Consider the following 18,968-nt stretch of genomic DNA (forward strand, 5'->3'; position numbering starts at 1 on the left):
TACTCAGAGGTAAACAGTCATGATGTATTTCTTTTAGATTTTTTTGAATTATTTTCATCTTGATTGTTGGTTTGACTAATTTGTGTTGTTTAGCTTTTGTTCAGTTTAGTTTATTTCTGCTTTTTTCCGCCACATCTTTGCTGACCTGTTAATTTGGTTGAACCTCACTGATATCAATCGATAAACATCTCTCCATTGTTACTTATGATCCACTAGAAGTGTGCGGCAGTGTATTTATTAGCAGAATGTTACTTCCTTATTTTTGTTTTTATAATGCAAAGTGAAACCATTTAGTGTGGTGCTGTAGAACATTACCGCTGAGAAGCAATCAAAAAAGGTTTTCTCTGACTCCCTGCTTTGTTTTCGCGAACGCCGCTCCCTCTCTTCATTCAGGCTTTCAAGCCCGGATGACCACCACTGTTCTCTCACTCTCTTTCGCTCATTAAGTCAGGGAAGAATAGCAACGTTTGAATATTTTCTTTAAGAAAAGTTACCTATTGTAGCTTTAAACCTCAATCAGTGAAATAGCTTTGTCTTGTTCCCGTGCGTATGTCTTTTCACCTGTTGTACCAGTTGAACAGCAGCCAGTTCATTCCCTCTAACTGGTACTCTCTGAGCTGGTTTCCATTCCGGTAATCTCTGGACTGCTCCAACTTTTGCCATTTTTCTGGAAGAGGACGTTCCTGTGATAAACAAAGACAAAAATTTTATTGTGAGGGTTTCCAAAATTTCCGTTTTATGTTTAAAAACGAGCACAAAACCCGATGGAGCAGAAGCTTGAGGAGAAAGAAAGCCACCCAGCACTGATTGTGTTTCCACTTATTAGCACCAGAGAAGAAAGCAAGGCTGAGGTGGTGACTTTGAGGGAGTGTGGTTGTAGAGACGAGGGCTGAAAAGGTTGTCTGTTCTGCAGAAAGGCTTGGCGACGAAACATAAAGCCGTAACCGTGTTGTGTGGTTGAACCTTTTCTATGATCTTCAAACCCACATGAAACACAAAATGCAAATGTGTTTTCTCACTCTTTTATCTGAATTGCCACCAACATCTCCAAATCTTGTCAGAAAATCTCAGCTAGAAATAAATAAATAAATAAAAAAGCTCATCGGAGACTGTAACTGCTATTGAGAATCACGACACCATGTCCCAAACCAGAGCCAGTCCAACGGCCACAAGACTGAACATGACGGGATGACAGTCAGTGCAAAGTGGCGAGGGCAAAAACAAGCATTCAGTAAAAACCTAAACTGGCTAACATGGTGACAGACTAATGAAATTTACAGAAACAAGCCTTGTTATTTTTTAATTTTTTTATTATTATTATTATAATTTGAAACAGAAACTGGTGATGTCTACCTTTTTACCTGTAATTGATTGTGGTGAGGCCTCTGCTCACTGTCTTCATATGCTGGACAGCGAGTATCACGGGGCTCTGAGATTCATCACAAACGGTGGATCTCACCACTGTGTCTTGTATTCAAAAGTGAACTGGTCTGCTTTATGTAGTCACTGGTTTTTATTTACAAATCCATTCTTTGCATGATTCCGACGTATTTATCTTCTCTGTTAAGCTTGAAATGTGGAAAACACAGTCTTCGCTGTAAGAACATACTGTTCTTAAGTTGTGGTTCTTAAGGTACAAACTGAACTGGGAAAGACAGCTTTTAGGTTTTCTTCTCATGTTGCATGAAACAACCTCAAACTTCAAAACTTAGTATCCCTGAGTGAGTTTAAAGAGATGATGAAATCTGTTTGAGTCCTGTTTGTCTGTGTGCAAATGTTTAACCCGAATATTTCTACATTATGCAAATCTGAGATTTTATTATTTATTATGTTTATATGCTAATTCTTGTTGAGACTGTGTTGCTGCCACTATTGGCCAGGTCTCCCTTGTAAAAGAGAGCTTTGACTTCAATGGGACAAACCTGGTTAAATAAAAATCAAGTTAAACGTAACAGTAACAAGCTATATCTGCTATAGCAGTTTGATGTTAAATTATTGCATTTCTTGGTTTCATTTCAAATATTTAAAAATATTTCTACACAGTGTCACAAAGGTTCCTTGTGCTGTGTTCTTTTTCAACCTTTTTGATATCACTCCTTAAAACCGCGTTTGTCGTACATTCACTCCTCTGCATCAAAGCGTTGCATCAAACTGTACTGTCTTCTCTGTCTTCTCGTCACCCTCCATTGTGGGGTTTACTCACCATGTGTCGGAGGTCTGGCGGCAGTTTCTGGATCTCCTCAAACTCTTTGATCTTCTCTGGGTCCAGGTCCTCCTGTAGCTCCCACGTCGCCTCCTCATACGACAGACTGCACCACTTAACGAGGTAATGGGTCACCTCCTACAACAACACACAGGAACACACGGTGTGTCCTCCAGAGGAGACTGAGACTGCACCACTATGCTGAGAACATTCAGTAATAACGGCTTCCAAACTGCACAAACACTGCTGAGAGAGGGTGCCTGTTTATGTTTTATCTACCTCTCCGGTCTCAGTGTCTGTGGTAACAGCCACCTCCAGCACTCTGTCCACCTCTATGTAGTCTGGGTTAAACAAGTCTTCGTCAGGCTAGAGAAAGCGACAAAGACAGAAGGAGAGGAAACAAGAGTTGACAAGTTTTTGGTTATTAATCAGATGGGGGATCGCTAGAAGCTCTACAGTTAAAAATAACCATAAAAGTACATAAAGAAAACATTATGTCATTTTTTTCTTCTCTGTAAGTATGGCACCTAGAGAGCAGTTTTACAAGCCTTTCCTCTGTTGGATTGCAAGTTAATGCAATATCAGAACCAAATCTTCAGCAAACCCTGCTGATTGTTGCAGAGAGACAAAAGGAATAGTGCTACATGTCTACCACCCCTGAGTCCGCAGCAGTTTTTCAGAAAAGCTTCGATAGAGGCCAACAATGAAGTCTGACAAGGTCCGTCACAATGAAGATTAAATTATGCCATAAAGGCCAAATTATGCTTCTGTGTCAAAGTGTTGCCTGGTTACAGCATGTTGGAGTTAACCCGATGACCTTCAAACGCGTCGCAGCACCACTGGATGAATGTGTTTTGAATTATCAGGCAGCGTGGCTCATTCATTATACACATAAAGTCATCACATTTACATTTTCATAATCACTCTCTAATGGGCGACATGGCTTTTGTAATGGCACAGCGAGGCAATAACACATGCATCTGTCCAGCACGACAAGGAGACTAACATTGGCGCTCTCTTTCCGGTCCTGTGCGGTACACGAGGACAGCAAACAGTAGATGATGGTGACAGTTACCTCAGTGAACAGGTGTTTCATCTGGGCCTGTTTGGTCCTGAAGCGTTTAATCTTCTGGTGGATTCTGGGATCTTTCTCTAGTTCTTCCAGAGTGGCCCATTTGCAGTGTAAATAGGAACTAAAATGACATAACAAAAGAAGGAATGCAGCTTTTCATATATAAAAAACTACTTAATAAAAATACTTAAATAAGGTTTAAAGCTTAGAAATGAAAAAGACCAATCACATCATGATATTACAAATAAATTTGTGGATTATTATTATTGTAATTAACTCACATATTACATTGATTAACAACCACAGTGCTAGAACATGAAGCCAAAAAACAAAACAATAGGAAAGAATAAAAATTTGCACTTGATAGATGAGACAATTAAACAATTATAATTACAAAATAAAAGCAATTAAAAGCAAGAGAAACTATCAAACAAGTAAACAACTCGGGTTTTCTAAACTGCAATAGATTCGAAAAGAATCAGACAGCTGGTCAGTAGTGGACAGTCCAGGTTTTGGTTGCCTAGGTGACCCTCATACATTTCCCATCCCAAATCTTGCACGTATGTAGACGTCTTCTAAAAATGAAATGATGTCTTTTAACACAGTGTATGTAAACTGGTTTCAACTGTATGTTTGCGCCATATGTCAGTCAGCTGTATCAGTGTACGCCCCTTAAGAAATCAGTTCCAAGCACGCTCTCCAACAAGCAGGATAAAACATAGTAAGGCCCTCACTTAGTCTACATATTACAAAATGAATCTGCTAGTTTAAAAAGTGACTGTGATAAGCTTTAAGAACAGATAATAACAATAATCTATAATAACATAATAAGAAAATAAAACAACGTGGGGCTCCTGGGGTCAGTGAACACCTGTTGCACTAGGTTCTACTGACTTTTCAGAATATGATTGTTCTCTTAATGCACCACATACACCGCGGAATCTTACGGGATGGTGAATGGGGAAGACGGCAGAACAGATGCTGTTACTATGGCTACAGTTTGACACGTATGATTTAATCCATAAACCACAATCTATAAATGTCACTGCTGTGTTCAGAGTATTGCACCATGCAGTTCCTGCAAACTGCCCACACAACAACATATGCATTTGATAATAAATTATGTATAATAATGATTTTTACAGCACAAACATTATACTTTATCTGTGACTTTACAGTTTGTGAATACATTATTTTATATAAAGCGGTAGCAAAGCTAAAATCAAGACAACGTACTATGTTTTACTCAGTGAATAAACTGCAGTCATAAAAACTAATGTATGTCTGTGATGGGCCTTTCTAACAGATACAAAGCAATGGGTGAAAAAAAAAAAAACAACTCTCCAGAGATACCTGGACCGGCTGGAGGAGCTGTGCGTCCCTCAACAGTGACAGCTAAGAAGCACATCATTGACTTCAGACTACTGCTAAAAAGAAAAACTTACTGTAGGAGAAATCAGTATAGAAATATTATCTGAACAGCTCTAATAAAGTCAAGTCAAGACAGCATTCCTTAAAATTTATGAGTGTGACTTTTAACAGGCTGCACGTGCAGACAGTGACACTTGTGGGTTCAAAAGGAAATATTCTGACCATGTAAGTGTCTGTGGCTCAGAGACTAACCTGAGAACTCTCCTTTGCGACTCAGACTTTCAGGTTAGCGTTTAGTCATTCTGAACTCAACCGCTATGAAACTGGCCTGAACCAGGACAAATGGGTTTTGGTCAGGAGTTTGACAAAGCACCGAAGACATGGGAGCTAATGGAGGTATGGTGTTAAACTTCATTAGATCAAGTAGTGGTCTTAATAATGTGCATTATGTAACAATAACAGCCAGCATGCACATGAGCTGTCTGTTCTCGGCATATGTATTCAAGTCAAGAATATAGATTTCATTGTTAAAGCATTATTTTCTACTGTGTTTTTATGTGTGACGTCATCAGTGACTAGTCGGGTGTCAACTTGACTTTCACCACATAATAGTTGACTTCAAAAAATCTAAAGTCGTGCCCTAGTTCATATTGCATGTACATAGATTTATGAGCAAATATGAAGAGAAACTTACAAATTTCTGTACTTGACATAGAACTCCTCTGTATCGTCCACTTGGTCCTCAGATGACGAAGTCTACACACGTAGAGAAAGACACAGATTAGATTATTAAGAGTAGAGTGGAGCAGAAAAAAAATAACATGATACATTTATACTTCAACAAATACTGAATTCTTGGTGTTTCGTGTGTGTGTGTGTTTGGCTCTCTCCTTCACCTCTTTCTTCACTGTTCTCACGGACAGAATTTTCTCAATGATGTTGGCCTCGTCCTCAGGTGGTTCCTGAGAGAGAGAGAAAATCTGAAGATTAGCTATGAGGGTGAAGGTAAGTTCACGTTGTGTTCATGCAGCAGCATTGCCATTAAATCTACATTGAATAGAAAACACAATTCTTGATTCTCGCAGGCTTTGAAATAATGCCAATAACTTACCAAGTGTATTAAACAAAATCAGGTCAATAGTTAATAGACACTGCATCAGACTGAGAGGTGCTTCTTTGTTTTTTGGGTTTTTTTTTTATTGAGTGAGTATAGAATAAATCTTGTTGTACTCTAAAGTACAACAATGCAACACAGTAAAACAGCAGCAAAATCTTCTGCAACAAAAGCTGAAGATTAGGACCTTCCTGAAGGTAAAATGAATTCCAAGGCTGTTGTCTTAAACTGCTTAAGGCAAGTAGACCCAACACAGGCAACTCAGCACAGTCTTTTGTCAAACACTGAAACAGAAACAGTTAAGTCAAAGCGAGACTAGACATGCCAGCGAACGTTTCGGAGCAGATTTGACAGTCAACCCAGAAATTATTTTCCTTCTATTGCAGTGGAAAACTGTTCAGTTTCGATTTATTATATATATTATATTATTATATTATTTTATTTTTAATTTTACTTGCTTTGAAACCAAGATAAAATAGCAGGAGAAAAGAAGTAAACTACAGATTTGAGAGGATAGAAGAAGAACTAAGTGGGAGTGCATGGCCCTGTTAGGACCTTGACGAATCGCCCACTCACCTGACGTCCTCTTGTGTAAGGACGTTTTGCGTCATTCGTTCAGAAAAAAAAGACAAAGCCACCTTTTTAAATGATCGCAGAGTTAGCATTCCATTAGATACAGCAGCTGTTACAATATTCTACTGCTCCCCAAAGGAGCACGAAACTGAGGTTGGATCTCAAGTGTTGGCTCAGGCCGCATTTGGAGATGCATTTTACAGCCAGGCGTGAACGCAAGTAGTTGTCTTAATTATTATGATCAGATCATTCGAGTAGGCGAGTTAATACTGCGAGTGAACAGGGAGTCTGTCCATGCTTACCTCAGCCTGCCACGCCAGAGCGGTGGCGTTGAGCGCGGAGATGCGGCCGGCTCCGAGAACTGCAATCGTCTCCCCATCGTCGTCGACCACCTTGAAGTCCATATCTTCATTATACTTCCTCCTTTTGACTTGTCGTCCCGAGCGCCGCTTCTAAAGAGGATGAGAGGAAAACAATCACACAAAGAGATCAGAATCAGAGTACGTTATTAATCCTTCAAGGAAATTGTTTCGTTGCAGTTGCTCCCATAAAGTGTAAGTTGCAAGTCTTACAAATACACCAAATGTAAGATGCATAGAAAGAGAGGAAATAGAGTAATGACGACAGTTTTGTGATTGACCATGAAATATCATCAAAAAAGAGAAGTAGTAAGAAAAGGAAAAAGAAGTTCAGGTATGGAAGGAATAAAGTCTCAGTTCGATTAATATAACAAAAACAATCTGTTTAAAGCAAAAGAGCACTTAGAAGTCAAACATTCACAAACAAAAAGTCTACTGATGATGGAAGGCTACTAGAACACTGACGTTACGCTGCTCTTCAATGGTAGTTTATTCCAAACTACCGTCGATGTTGCTGCTTATGTAAGACTACTACAATGATATTAGTTGTTGAGTTAAGATGATCTTTTTGACAAGCTTATTGTTTCTATTTTTTGCCTACATTATGACAGCAAAGCTTTCATCCTTTTACAGAGTTCCCTCAGTCCTTATAAATTATTTTCCAAAGTGAAAGTGACAACTATGTACTGTATATGTACACACCTAAATAATAATATAAAGTTAAGTCCAGTTGTTCCGTGTTACCCACTGTGTCTGGGCTCCATCTAGTCTCACTGTGCACTCACTGCGTTATCCAAGGGATCCTGGCTGTCCTCTCCGCCCATGTTGAGGGCTGACATTGAGGTAGCGTCGTCACTCTCCACCCCCTCCTGGACAGCCGGCTCCCGTTTTCTCCTCTTCCCCTTCTTCTTCTTCTCCACCGGCGCCGCGCCAGGATCTCTGTGAGGGGAAGAATTCTGATCAGTGATTAGCAGCTCCGAAGCCTGCAGCGGGCCCAACTGCAATCTGGGGATTTGTGGAGGACAGGTAGAGAAAGTTACATACACCGATCAGGCATAACATTATGACCACTCACAGGAGAAGTCCTTCTTGATTAGTGGGAGAATACTGGTCACATCTAGCTCTTAAAAGAGTCTTATATAAAAATGGTCCAACATACTGACCATCTCTACTAATGTCTTTTGAGTGTGAGCAAAGAAATTAATGAAAAATAAATGGGGAAATTGAAGAAGACACACATACACCAGTCGGCCACAACATTAAACCTGTTCTGCTGGGAAACTTTTGGACCTGGCATTCATATGGATGTTACTTAGACATATAGGACCCACCTAGACCAGACCAGACATCCCCACCCTATAGCAATGACACTCCTTGATGGCAGCAGCCATCCACAGCAGGATGCAGCCTGACACAGGCACACACACAAAAACGGTTTAGGAACAACTCAAAAAACATGAAGAACAGAACAAGGTGTTGACCTGGCCTCCAAATTCACTGATCAAGTATCTGTGGGATGTTAAGCAAAGGCCCCTCTCCTCAACCCATAGGACCCAAAGGCCCACACAACATTCTGTTACCAGACACCACAGGACACCCTCAGAAGACCCATGTCCATTCTCTGAGGAGTCACAACCGTTTTGGAGACACAAGGGAGACCTACACAATATTAGTAAGGTAGTCATAATGTAATACCAGATCAGTGTATAACCACTGGCCAATCACTGAGAGCAACCGCCTCGACCAGCCAAATACGTCACAGATTGAAAGTACTTTCGAGTCCCCACGACTGACAGGCTGAATCAAAACAGAAGGACTGAATGAAAAATCTGGTTGTTTCCTGGTTTACAGTGGGTCTGTGAAAGTGCTGACTAAATGACATATTTGCATATTTGTGGCATAATCATCTCCCTTTCACAGAAAACGTCACAGAGGACCATTCTCTAACAGACGCTGAAATGTGATTAGTCATCTACAGCTTTGTTCATAAGCATTGATGTGATCACTTAAAAGTGGATGCGACTACAGCAAGCATGGATGTCTGGATAACAATGGCCAGCCTGGGATCTGAAGCAGAAAGAGACCAAGAAATGAGCAAATCCAGACACTTCAGACTTTTACACATATACTAACTAGATAACTTTGCTAATTATCAGAGTAATATCATATAAGCTCATATAAACACCTCAATTAGCGCAGACTGGAAGGATTTTTTTTTTTTTATCCGGAATAACACTGTAAAGGCTTGATCCAATTGTTTTTATCCAATATCTTATCAGATCATTTCATTATGTAAACAGTTAAGTTGAAATCTCTAATCAGAACAATTTCGATTGGATTTAAGAAATATTGTCCCTCTAAATGTTGTTAGATATGTCCAATAAGATCAACCACTAGACACTGAAGTGAGGGCTTAGCTGAACACCGGGTCAGTGAGTGCACCACAAACACAGATATCCACATGTAGCAGCTTCTTTCAAGTTCTGTTGAAACACGCTCTCCCTGCTCCAAACACTCTATAACCTCCCCGACATCAAAACACACTCACAACGCACTACCATACAACCACAAACTCCCAAACATTGCGCAAGCTGCTCTCAGTCGAGATGGACACTTGCACAACAAATATTACTGCACTATTTGAACAGTCTTCTTAAATATATTTGTGATATTCTGCACTACATTTATCTGTGGCAAACTGAACTTTAACACTCATCAGTTCTCACTCTAGCAAAAATAATGCTCATTCTGTATGTATGTCAATAAAGATGAGCACTATAGATAAATTCCTGTAGCTACAGTTTAACTGTATAGTTGTATCTGCCTACAGTAAGTTTTTCTTTTTAGCAGTAGTCTGAAGTCAATGATGTGCTTCTCAGCTCCTCCAGCCGGTCCAGGTATCTCTGGAGACAATTTTTTTTTTTTTTTCGCCCAGCGCTTTGTATCTGCTAGAAAGACTCTACACAGATATACATTAGTTTTTATGACTGCAGTTTATTCACTGGGGTAATGAGTAAAACATAGTACGTTTTCTTGATTTTAGCTTTGCTACCGCTTTATATAAAATAATGTATTCACAAACTGTAAGGTCACAGACGAAGTATAATGTTTGTGCTGTAAAAATCATTATTATACATAATGCATTATCAAATGCATATGTTGTTGCTTGGGCAGTTTGCAGGAAGTGTATGGTGCAATACTCTGAACACAGCAGTGACATTTACAGATTATGGGTTATGGATTAAATCATACGTGTCAAACTGTAGCCATAGTAACAGCATCTGTTCTGCCGTCTTTCCCATTCGCCATCCCGTAAGATTCAGCGGTGTATGTGGTGCAGTACGAGAATGATCATTTCCTGAAAAGTCAGTAGTATACGGCGCAACAGGTGATCACTGACCCCAGGAGCCCCACATTTGTTTTATTTTCTTATGATGTTATTATAGATTATTGAACATCTGTTCTTAAAGTGGACACTTAAGGCTTATCACAGTCACTTTTTAAACTAGCAGATTAATTTTGTAATAAGTAGACTAAGTGAGGGCCTCATTATCTTTTATCCTGCTTGTTGGAGAGCGTGCTTGGAGCTGATCTTCTTAAGGGGCGTACGCACATGAAGTGACTTGCAGAGATGTGGCAACCAGAGACTATGGAATGAAATTCACGGAGTTGTAGCGTGAAGTTGGGAGGCTACCAACCTGAATGAATCTCGACAATTGAAGGCGAAGGCCAACAGGAGCAGCTGATCCTGCTGACTGACATGTGGCGCAAACATACTTCCCCAACCGTTTGCCACAAGGACACACCGTCCATGACTTTTGGTTCCTAACACCAAATTCAACATGCTGATGGCAGGCTTGGAGCAACGAATGAAACTAGGTAAATGGTCCACTGTATATATGTCCAATATTTGAGGTGGGAAATGTGCAACCGGGTTACCTAGGCGACTAAAACCTGGAATCTCTAATACTGACCAGCAGTAAGCTACAAAGCAACGGGTGACAACGGGTCTCTTTTTTTTTTCAATATGTTGCAGTGCAAAAAATCCAGGACGGACTTGTTAACATTAATTCCTTTATGTCCTTGCTGGGGACCCTTGGTGTAGTGGTTAGGGAAGCAGCTTTGGGACTGAAGGGTGACAAGTTTGCATCGCCCCATGTCCATGGCTGAGGAGCAAGCACCTAACCCCCAAATTGCTACACAGGTGGCATCCCACTGCTCAGACTGTACACTGTACCGTGTGAATGAATGCAGAGAAATAATTTCCCCATGTGGGATCACTAAGGGGATAATTATTATTTTATATATTATTTCACTACGGGTTTCTCTTCCTATATCAGTGGTTTTAATTGCTAACTGATATAGTAATGCATTCCTCTCTTATGACTGCATTTTAATTGTTTTTGCATTTATTGCATGTTCCTCAGCATCACTGAAAATTGTGGTTGTGACTAAACTTAAATGAAATAAGAAGAATTACAATAAGAAGAATTTACAGTTTTATGTTGAAAATGATGACGTGATTGTATATATGTATTTTTCATTATTGAGTTTTAATACAGTTTATTTATTTATTTATTTATATGTTAAAAGCTGCGTTCCTTCTTCTTTTGCATGTCTTCTGTAAAGAAAATCTTTGTGTGTTCTGTGTCTAAATGTGTTGTAGTGGAGTAGATAGAGTAGCGCAGCAGCAGTTGCAGTTATAGTAGTTAAGTGTGTGTGTCTTGTCAGCATGTATGTAGCACAGTGGGAGCAGGAGAAACAGCATTTCACACCGCTGTATGTTTTTATTAACATAATGTGGAAGTGACAACACACACGATTTGAATCAGTCAGTGCCACTTCTTCCAAGCAGCGACCGCTCTTTGCTGAACGTGCATGTGACCCAGTTTTTACTCCATTCATGAGACTGATCCCACACATTAACCTCACAGAAAGACCCTCTGTCTGCAAGTGCAGTTTTACTCACGTCAGTAAAACAAAGGGATGTTCCGCTAGGTACCAGGAGATACAGTTGTATGAAAAAGTTTGGGCACCCCTCTAAGATTTCATGATAATTTGCTCTAACTTTATAAAAGAAGATCACAGCAACAAGATTTGATTTCCTACTGAGATGTAGACATTTGAGTGTTTTCCAGACCAAAATTCTCAGAGTAGCATTACGTAGTTTTATTTTGATGAATTAAAATGTAAAAAATGGTACGTGCAAAAGTTTGGGCACCCTTTTAATCACATTGATTTCAAGACCTGTAGGGATTTATAGCTGGCAGGTTGCAGCACAAAATTGCTTTGACTAGCTTGTGAGACCTTCAATTACAAAAACAGGTGGAACCAATCATGAAAAAGGCTATTTAACAGAGGCAATTGCTGGCTGTGCTTGTCCTAGGTTATTTTTTAGAGTGTGGCAACATGGGGGCATCAAAACAACCCTCCACTGACCAAAAATTCATTATCATGAATTAGGAGAAGGGTACAAGAAATTATCAAGAAGGTTTGGACTGTCTGTCTCCACAGTCAGAAATGTGGTGCAGAAATGGAAGGCCACAAGAACAGTACTTGTGAAGGAAAGATGTGGTTGGCCAAAAAAAATACTGGAAAGGCACAGGTGAAGGATGGTTAGAATGGTCACAGATAAGCCACAGACCACCTCCAGAGAACTACAAGAACATCTGGCTACTGATGGTGTAGTTGTTCATTGTTCCACAATCCAGCGTACCTTGCACCAGGGAAAGCTCTTTGGAAGACTGATGCGCAAAAAGCCTTTCCTGAGTGTTCGTCACAACAAGAGCCCCATGACGTATGCAAAAGCACTTCTGGACAAGCCAGAAGCATTTTGGAAAAAAATACTGTGGTCTAAGATAGAGTTATTTGGTCAGAACAAGAGGAGGTATGCATGGCGAAAAAAACACACTGAATTCCATGAGAAGAACTTAGTGCCTACTGTGAAATTTGGTGGAGGGTCCATCATGTTATGGGGCTGTGTGGCTAGCACAGGGACTGGAAACCTTGTTAAAGTTGAGGGCCACATGAATTCCTCTCAGTATCAGCAGATTCTTGACAAGAATGTTCAAGAATCTGTCACAAAGTTGAAGCTATGCCGGGGTTGGAATCTTCAGCAGGACAATGATCCTAAGCACTGTTCAAAATCCACCAAGGAATTCATGCAGAAGCACAAGTACAATCTTCTGGAATGGCCATCCCAGTCCCCAGACCTTAACATCATTGAAAATGTATGGATTGATTTGAAGCAGGCTGTTTACGCACGGAAGCCAAAAAACCTGACTGAACTGGAGGGGTTTTGTATGGAGGAATGGGCCAAACTACCACCTGCCAGACTTCAGGGACTTGTCTGTGGCTATAGGAGGCGTCTACAGGCTGTTCTTGCAGCAAAAGGAGGCTCTACTAAATATTAATGGAATTATTTCTTTGGGGTACCCAAATTTATGCACATGCCTATTTTTGTTTAAATACACATAAAAATGTTTCTGTTGGACCAATGAAAATTATTTCACTACTGAGATGTTTCTGTCTCCATAAGGTATAACATATGTTAAAATAAAGTTGCTGCTTCAAAAGCTCAGCAAGTGACAAACTGATGCAATGATTTTCCTAAGGGGTGCCCAAACTTTTTCATACGACTGTATACCAGGATCGGTCCAGGCATTTCTAAAACGATCGGATTGGTATTGGGCATCAGCCAAGGGCGATCTTACGTAGTTATTTATTTTAGGTCTACTGTAAAACAAAACCATGTCCCTGTCGCTTTAATACGTCGTCTTCCTCTTCATTGGCTGGCATCAACGTTGCCAAGGTCACATGACTAAACATGTCTGCTGTGTGGAAGAACTTAACTCTGGAAAATGAAGTCAGTCAGAAAGAAATTTTAAAATTATGCAATGTGGATGTTTGGTGAGGTGCTAGTAGGTGATCATTCAATGCTACCAACTTGATTTGCCACCAAAGACAACAACAACAGCAAAAAAAACTGAATACATCGAGTCTACTCAGGCACCCAAACGACAACAACAAACTCTGAAACCTAAGAAAACACGTGCAAGTACAGAAAAGGTTGTCATCAGTTTGACAACAATGCAAATACTCGAACACCAGCAAATACAGAAACACAAGTAGCACAAATGAAAACGGACTCCAAAAACATGATAAAAAGGGTCGGAATAAACATGTACGTATTATTAATGGCGTCAATCTGCAAGTAGATTTAGTTCCGTCAGATTATTTGATTTGGAAAGATAATAATAAGCAAAGGGCTCATCAGGAATCACACAATCAGGATGTTAAAGACAAAACTAAACCAAACACTACAGCAACTCTGTAAGTCATAAAGCTTTGAATATTAACTTCGTCCCTGCCAAGATCATGGCTTTTGGGAGACCCCTTGAAACATTTACGTTTGTCGTTTGCACTTCTTGCAGCAGGTTCCTGTGTTTGCCGTTGTTGGGAGTGAGCGTTAGCTGCTGTCAAACTGATGAACACGTTTTCTGACTTTGCCCATTTTTCTGTCTTCTATCTGTGTTTTCTTGAGTCGCAGTACGTTGAGCTATCTCGGCCACCGTGTATAAGAACTAAGTAGGCTTACATTATTTCAGTTTCTCCTGCACTCACCCACAACTTCACACTAATCGGCTCATGTCCACTCCTCTTCAGTCCTACTCTTCAACAAACTCGTTTCACCCTCTCTTCCCTTCTTGTATTAATTTTCTAAATAAATCTGTATTTATACTGTACAGCAGAAAAGCTTTTACAACTGAACTGATGGTGAAAGAAATTGAGCCTTAATGTTTAATTAATTGAAATGATTTGTCCACAGCTTCTAGCACATTTACCCCGCAAAGTAAGACTTACAGCTGTGTTAATATACCCAGCTTAAAAAGAGCACTTTTCACCTTGAATGCAGTCAAATGAAATGTGACATGGTTACAAATATTCCTAATGTCTCTTAGAATTGCCATAAAATCATTAATTTTAAGCTACGCAAGAAAGTGGCATAATTATGAATGAATGAATGTGTGCCAGAACAAAAAAAATATAAATTTATTTTTAACAGGACAAAAATAGAAGTTTATTGCGGAGATTTACGTTTTTTACAGGAGGAAATTAATAATATGATATAGGATATAGCATATAAATATAGTACTAGGCATGCTGGGGACATATGTGAGGCTACTGAATTAATCCCCTCCATCACAGATTTTTAAGTGTTTATCAGTCCCCAGGACGTCCTGCTCTGGCTGACCCTGGCATGTGAACTGAGGTCTACACTGCTAGAATGATCCAAGAGTCATAAAACAAATCTTCCTGTCTTGTCCCAGTTAATGTTATACTCTCTGCACTGAAACTCTGGCAAGGCAAGCAGTGAGGAAAGACAAAGCGGCAGATTACGATGGAATTAAACCGTGCCACACGACGGTTTTCTAATCTTTTTGTGACTGGTGTTATCTGAACTAAACATGAACCTGATACCAGAGAACAACCTGGAAATGACCCAGAGTCAGTAAAGTAGTGCAATGATTCATCCCTTTTTCCCCTCATTTCTCTCCTCCACATTTTTATCTGGTTTCCTCCTCTTCTTCTTCTTCTTCTTCTCCTCTCTTATCTGTTCTCTTCTCTTTCGTGTCATTGCCGCTCATCCTCAATGAGCCCATCTCCCTTTCCCTTCTTTCTTTTACAGAAATGATTTTCAACTCTTCATTACCTTCATCCATTTGTATTGTTGTCTTTTTCCTTCTCTTCCACTCACTCATTCACATTCTCGTTACTGTTTACAGTCTTTTTCTCTAGTGTGCAGCGCCTTCCTTTTTTAAGTTCACATTTCTTACTTATTTCCGCTACCCTTTATTCACACTTTAAGTCTTTCCTATATACAACGTATTTCAATTAGATATCAATAACAGTGTAGTTTTTAGATACACTGTTCAGAAGTTTATATCAAAAATGGTGAATATTCACTATACTGGGAGTAGGGTTTTAAATAGGCACATCTCCCCATCACCACCAACTCTCTACCAGTCCTTTAGAACTGAAGAAGCTAAATGTCTTCAACAAACTCTACATGTCCAGTTGCCTTCCTTTAGGTTTTTATTAACGTGTGATGGAATCTGAAATCTTATTTCTCTCCACTTTCATCAAAAGTTTAGCTTTCTGTCTCCATTTAATTGCCCTGGGTTTCCCATACAATCTTAATACTACAGCGGCCTGCCAGGGTCTAATTTACTCAGCCATGGTCTCAGCGAATCGGAACATTTTTGGACATTTGAAACAATGTTGTAGTTGCATTTTTTTTCCCATTTTCCTGAAAGCATCTCTCCCTCCCTTCCCTCCCCACAACTCCAGAATTAATGTGAACTATCTTAACTTTTTAAGCGCTATCAAGCAAAGAATGCCACATCTCAAAAGCATTTTGTTAAGTATTCCTGTATGAACAGCACAGGCTGCTGCTATTTGTCGCTAAATCCAATATCCGCATCATTACGGTAACGTTAAGACAGACTGATACAAAACACATGATCTTATTCTATGTGCCATATACTGTATAAATAGTTTTTAATAGTTGGGATAGCATCATAATTAGGGGCTTTTAATGAAACAGTAGAATTCATGCATTCTCTTAGAGTTTTACATCTAATAAGATCATTTATTACAAAAACAATACCGGCTGTTTTACTTGGGAGCAGAGACATGCACACAATCAAATTAATAATAATCTGTCCACTAATAGAGATGGAAACTGTCGGAGAATATCAGCCATTATGAGTCACTGTGGTCAAAGAGAAGTAAATCTAATGCAGATATCTGTACTTCTTATTTGTCAAACTGAATCTGTCAAGGCTCACAGAGACAATACTTTGTTAAAGAGCTGGGGATGAGGCAAAGTGTATAAGGAAGAAGACAGAGTGACTACAGCGATGACAGCAGTGACTACTTTTCTGAATGAAAAAGACATCTCGCCATGTCCTCTATCTCTGCTCCTATTTGTCAACCTGATAAACAGCACACAGTTTTTCTGAAGCAGGCTGACAAAGAGGAGAATGGGAAAAGGACAGGGAAAATGCCAGTAAACAATTTAAGGAAGGGAGCTGGGAGAAACAAGAAGATAGGTAAAAAGAAGGGCAGACAGTTCGTCTTGCCTGTCTTTGTGTTTTCATTTCAATACTGAAGAACAGCTCGACCTACAGAAGACAAGGAATATGTCAGCATGTCCGTTTTTATTGAAACTGTGGGTCCCACGAGGGCGAGAAGCACGTTAGTAGAAGTGATGCTTCACCAAAACACAAAATTTGGTTTAATAATGACATTGATAAAAGTTATGTTTCTGCATTAGCCTTGAGGGGGTTTTGGTATATAGCTTAAAAATTGTGTTTGGTATGTAGCTTAAGATTCACATAGGAGGTTGTGTCCATCTGCATCTCAAGAGGAGAGCCTAGGTTTTTCAGTTTCCTATGTGCTGGGCAGTGACTGGAGGAGAACTGAAGAAGTCCAGTTTAAAAGGGTCTTTCTTAATGTTTTCTCTTGTTTTTGGGTCAGGGAGCCTAGGGAAGGTCTGCTGTATTTTATTTTTGTTTGATAAGTAAGGTAGAACTTGTGTTGGTTAGGGCTAGGGTTAAGGTTAGGGTTGTTTGTTGTTTTGGCCAAGCTCAGTTTAATCTGATGGTGAATAAAGATTATTCTGGACTGAAAGTTCATTGAAGCACTGATTCTTCGTGGGAGCAGGGAAAAGGGGGGAGTCATCCTTTATGCTACGTACTGGTTTCCCTCAGGTGGGTCGTAACACATCTATATGCGATAAAGATTTGAAGGCTGGACAGGAAGCAGTTTCCTTCTTGTATTTTCAAGCATTCAAAAGTCTCATCAGTTGCTGCATCTGCATGGACACTAGTGTTACACAAATTATCAGAATGATAGCACAGCCAGAATAAAAAATGCCTAATGTAACCACTTCAATCAGAACAGAAGGATATTCTGTTAAATAGAACAATATTGGCTATATTTGGAACCATGTAAACACTTGAAAGCATTGCTTCTCTCTCCTTGGAATAAATCCATTCTTTCCCCGTATGTTTATCCCACAAGTTTCCAGGAGGGACAGAAACACAGGGGTAACAAAACAATCAGTTTGATTGATCAAAGATGAACAAAACCAGCCTCGACCTGAGTAGCAACGCTGAAAGTGTGGCTCCATCTTGTCATCTTCTATTGAGTTAATTCAATGTTGTCAATAAAAAAAAGGAGAAACCTTCTTCTTCTCCTTCTTCTTCTCTTGTTATATCTCCAACAGATTCAATGCTCCACAGCAAGCAGAGCTACTTTGCTAATGTCAAAAAACTTCTATTCTGATTGATATTTAGGGGCAGGTAAACAGTTGTAAACCTCAGATCAAAATGATTTTAGAGTAGAAGAAATATTATCCATTATCCAAAGTAATCAGCTCATCCATGCGCATGACATCTCAGAATCAATGTTCTAGAACTTTTCCAAAATCATCTTGCTGACGTGCAAACCACTCAGAGTATTTGTGTTGTCTTGGATCTTAATTAAACTCTCCTTCCCATCTTTTCTGACTCCAAAACACTGCTTGAAAGTCAAATGTTTGTAACCGAGGTGCCCAGAGATGAACTGCCTAATTAGTTGGCAGTGACAGGTTTACTGCTGCCTTTCTCCATCCCTGTCCACTTGTAGCATTTTTCTAACACCCTCTTTTACTTCCCTTCTGCAGTGTTCTCGTTGCAATCTTTTCTCTCCCCCGACCAGGAATTGTTAGCCCGTCAGAATGTCTTACCTGGGTTTGCGACCCCGCTGTTTTGGCGCTGAGGGGACCGGCGTCTTGCTGTTGGCCGGGCCGTGGTTCTTGCCGTGGCCCTGGGCGCCCCCGGCGTGCCCTGGAACCTTAGTGGGATGTCCTTGGCTAGGAGGTGCTGCAGCAAGAGTGGGAATAGGGAATTGGACATTAGCGAGTGAAAGCAAGCTTTAGAGTGCATGGTGACATTGAAATCTTGGGGGAACATTTTGAACACCTGGACTTGGGCTAATTAGTGGCTAATTGCTAATGAAATACGTGCACAACGGACAAATATAAGAATGTTAACACTCTGCAGGTGATTAATGCAATCCATCCAATGACTGGACAGTTTCAGTATTGTCAAAAATAGTAGACCCATCAACAGACAACAACAGACTTAGCAGTGACCAAAAAAGTGAAATACAGTAAAGGCACAAGGACTGCACCTTCAAACATTTATTGACATGATTCTTGCAGGCAGT

General features: G+C 39.9%; 1 protein-coding gene across 2 annotated transcripts in view; it reads right to left on the minus strand.

Annotated features, from left to right (window-relative positions):
- Nucleotides 1-18,968, minus strand: part of chd6 (chromodomain helicase DNA binding protein 6) — a 102,583-nt gene that overhangs the window by 36,739 nt on the left and 46,876 nt on the right. For both annotated transcript variants that reach the window (XM_084543169.1, XM_084543168.1), the window contains exons 4-12: nt 18,487-18,622; nt 7,478-7,631; nt 6,636-6,785; nt 5,543-5,608; nt 5,341-5,402; nt 3,279-3,396; nt 2,483-2,569; nt 2,204-2,341; nt 562-683 (exon numbers count right to left, since the gene is read on the minus strand). In XM_084543169.1, the coding sequence (XP_084399295.1) occupies nt 562-683; nt 2,204-2,341; nt 2,483-2,569; nt 3,279-3,396; nt 5,341-5,402; nt 5,543-5,608; nt 6,636-6,785; nt 7,478-7,631; nt 18,487-18,622 (1,033 nt within the window). The remainder of the gene's footprint in view (nt 1-561; nt 684-2,203; nt 2,342-2,482; nt 2,570-3,278; nt 3,397-5,340; nt 5,403-5,542; nt 5,609-6,635; nt 6,786-7,477; nt 7,632-18,486; nt 18,623-18,968) is intronic.

The sequence above is a fragment of the Chelon labrosus genome (assembly GCF_963514085.1).
Source record: "Chelon labrosus genome assembly, chromosome: 4".
Classification (NCBI taxonomy): domain Eukaryota; kingdom Metazoa; phylum Chordata; class Actinopteri; order Mugiliformes; family Mugilidae; genus Chelon; species Chelon labrosus.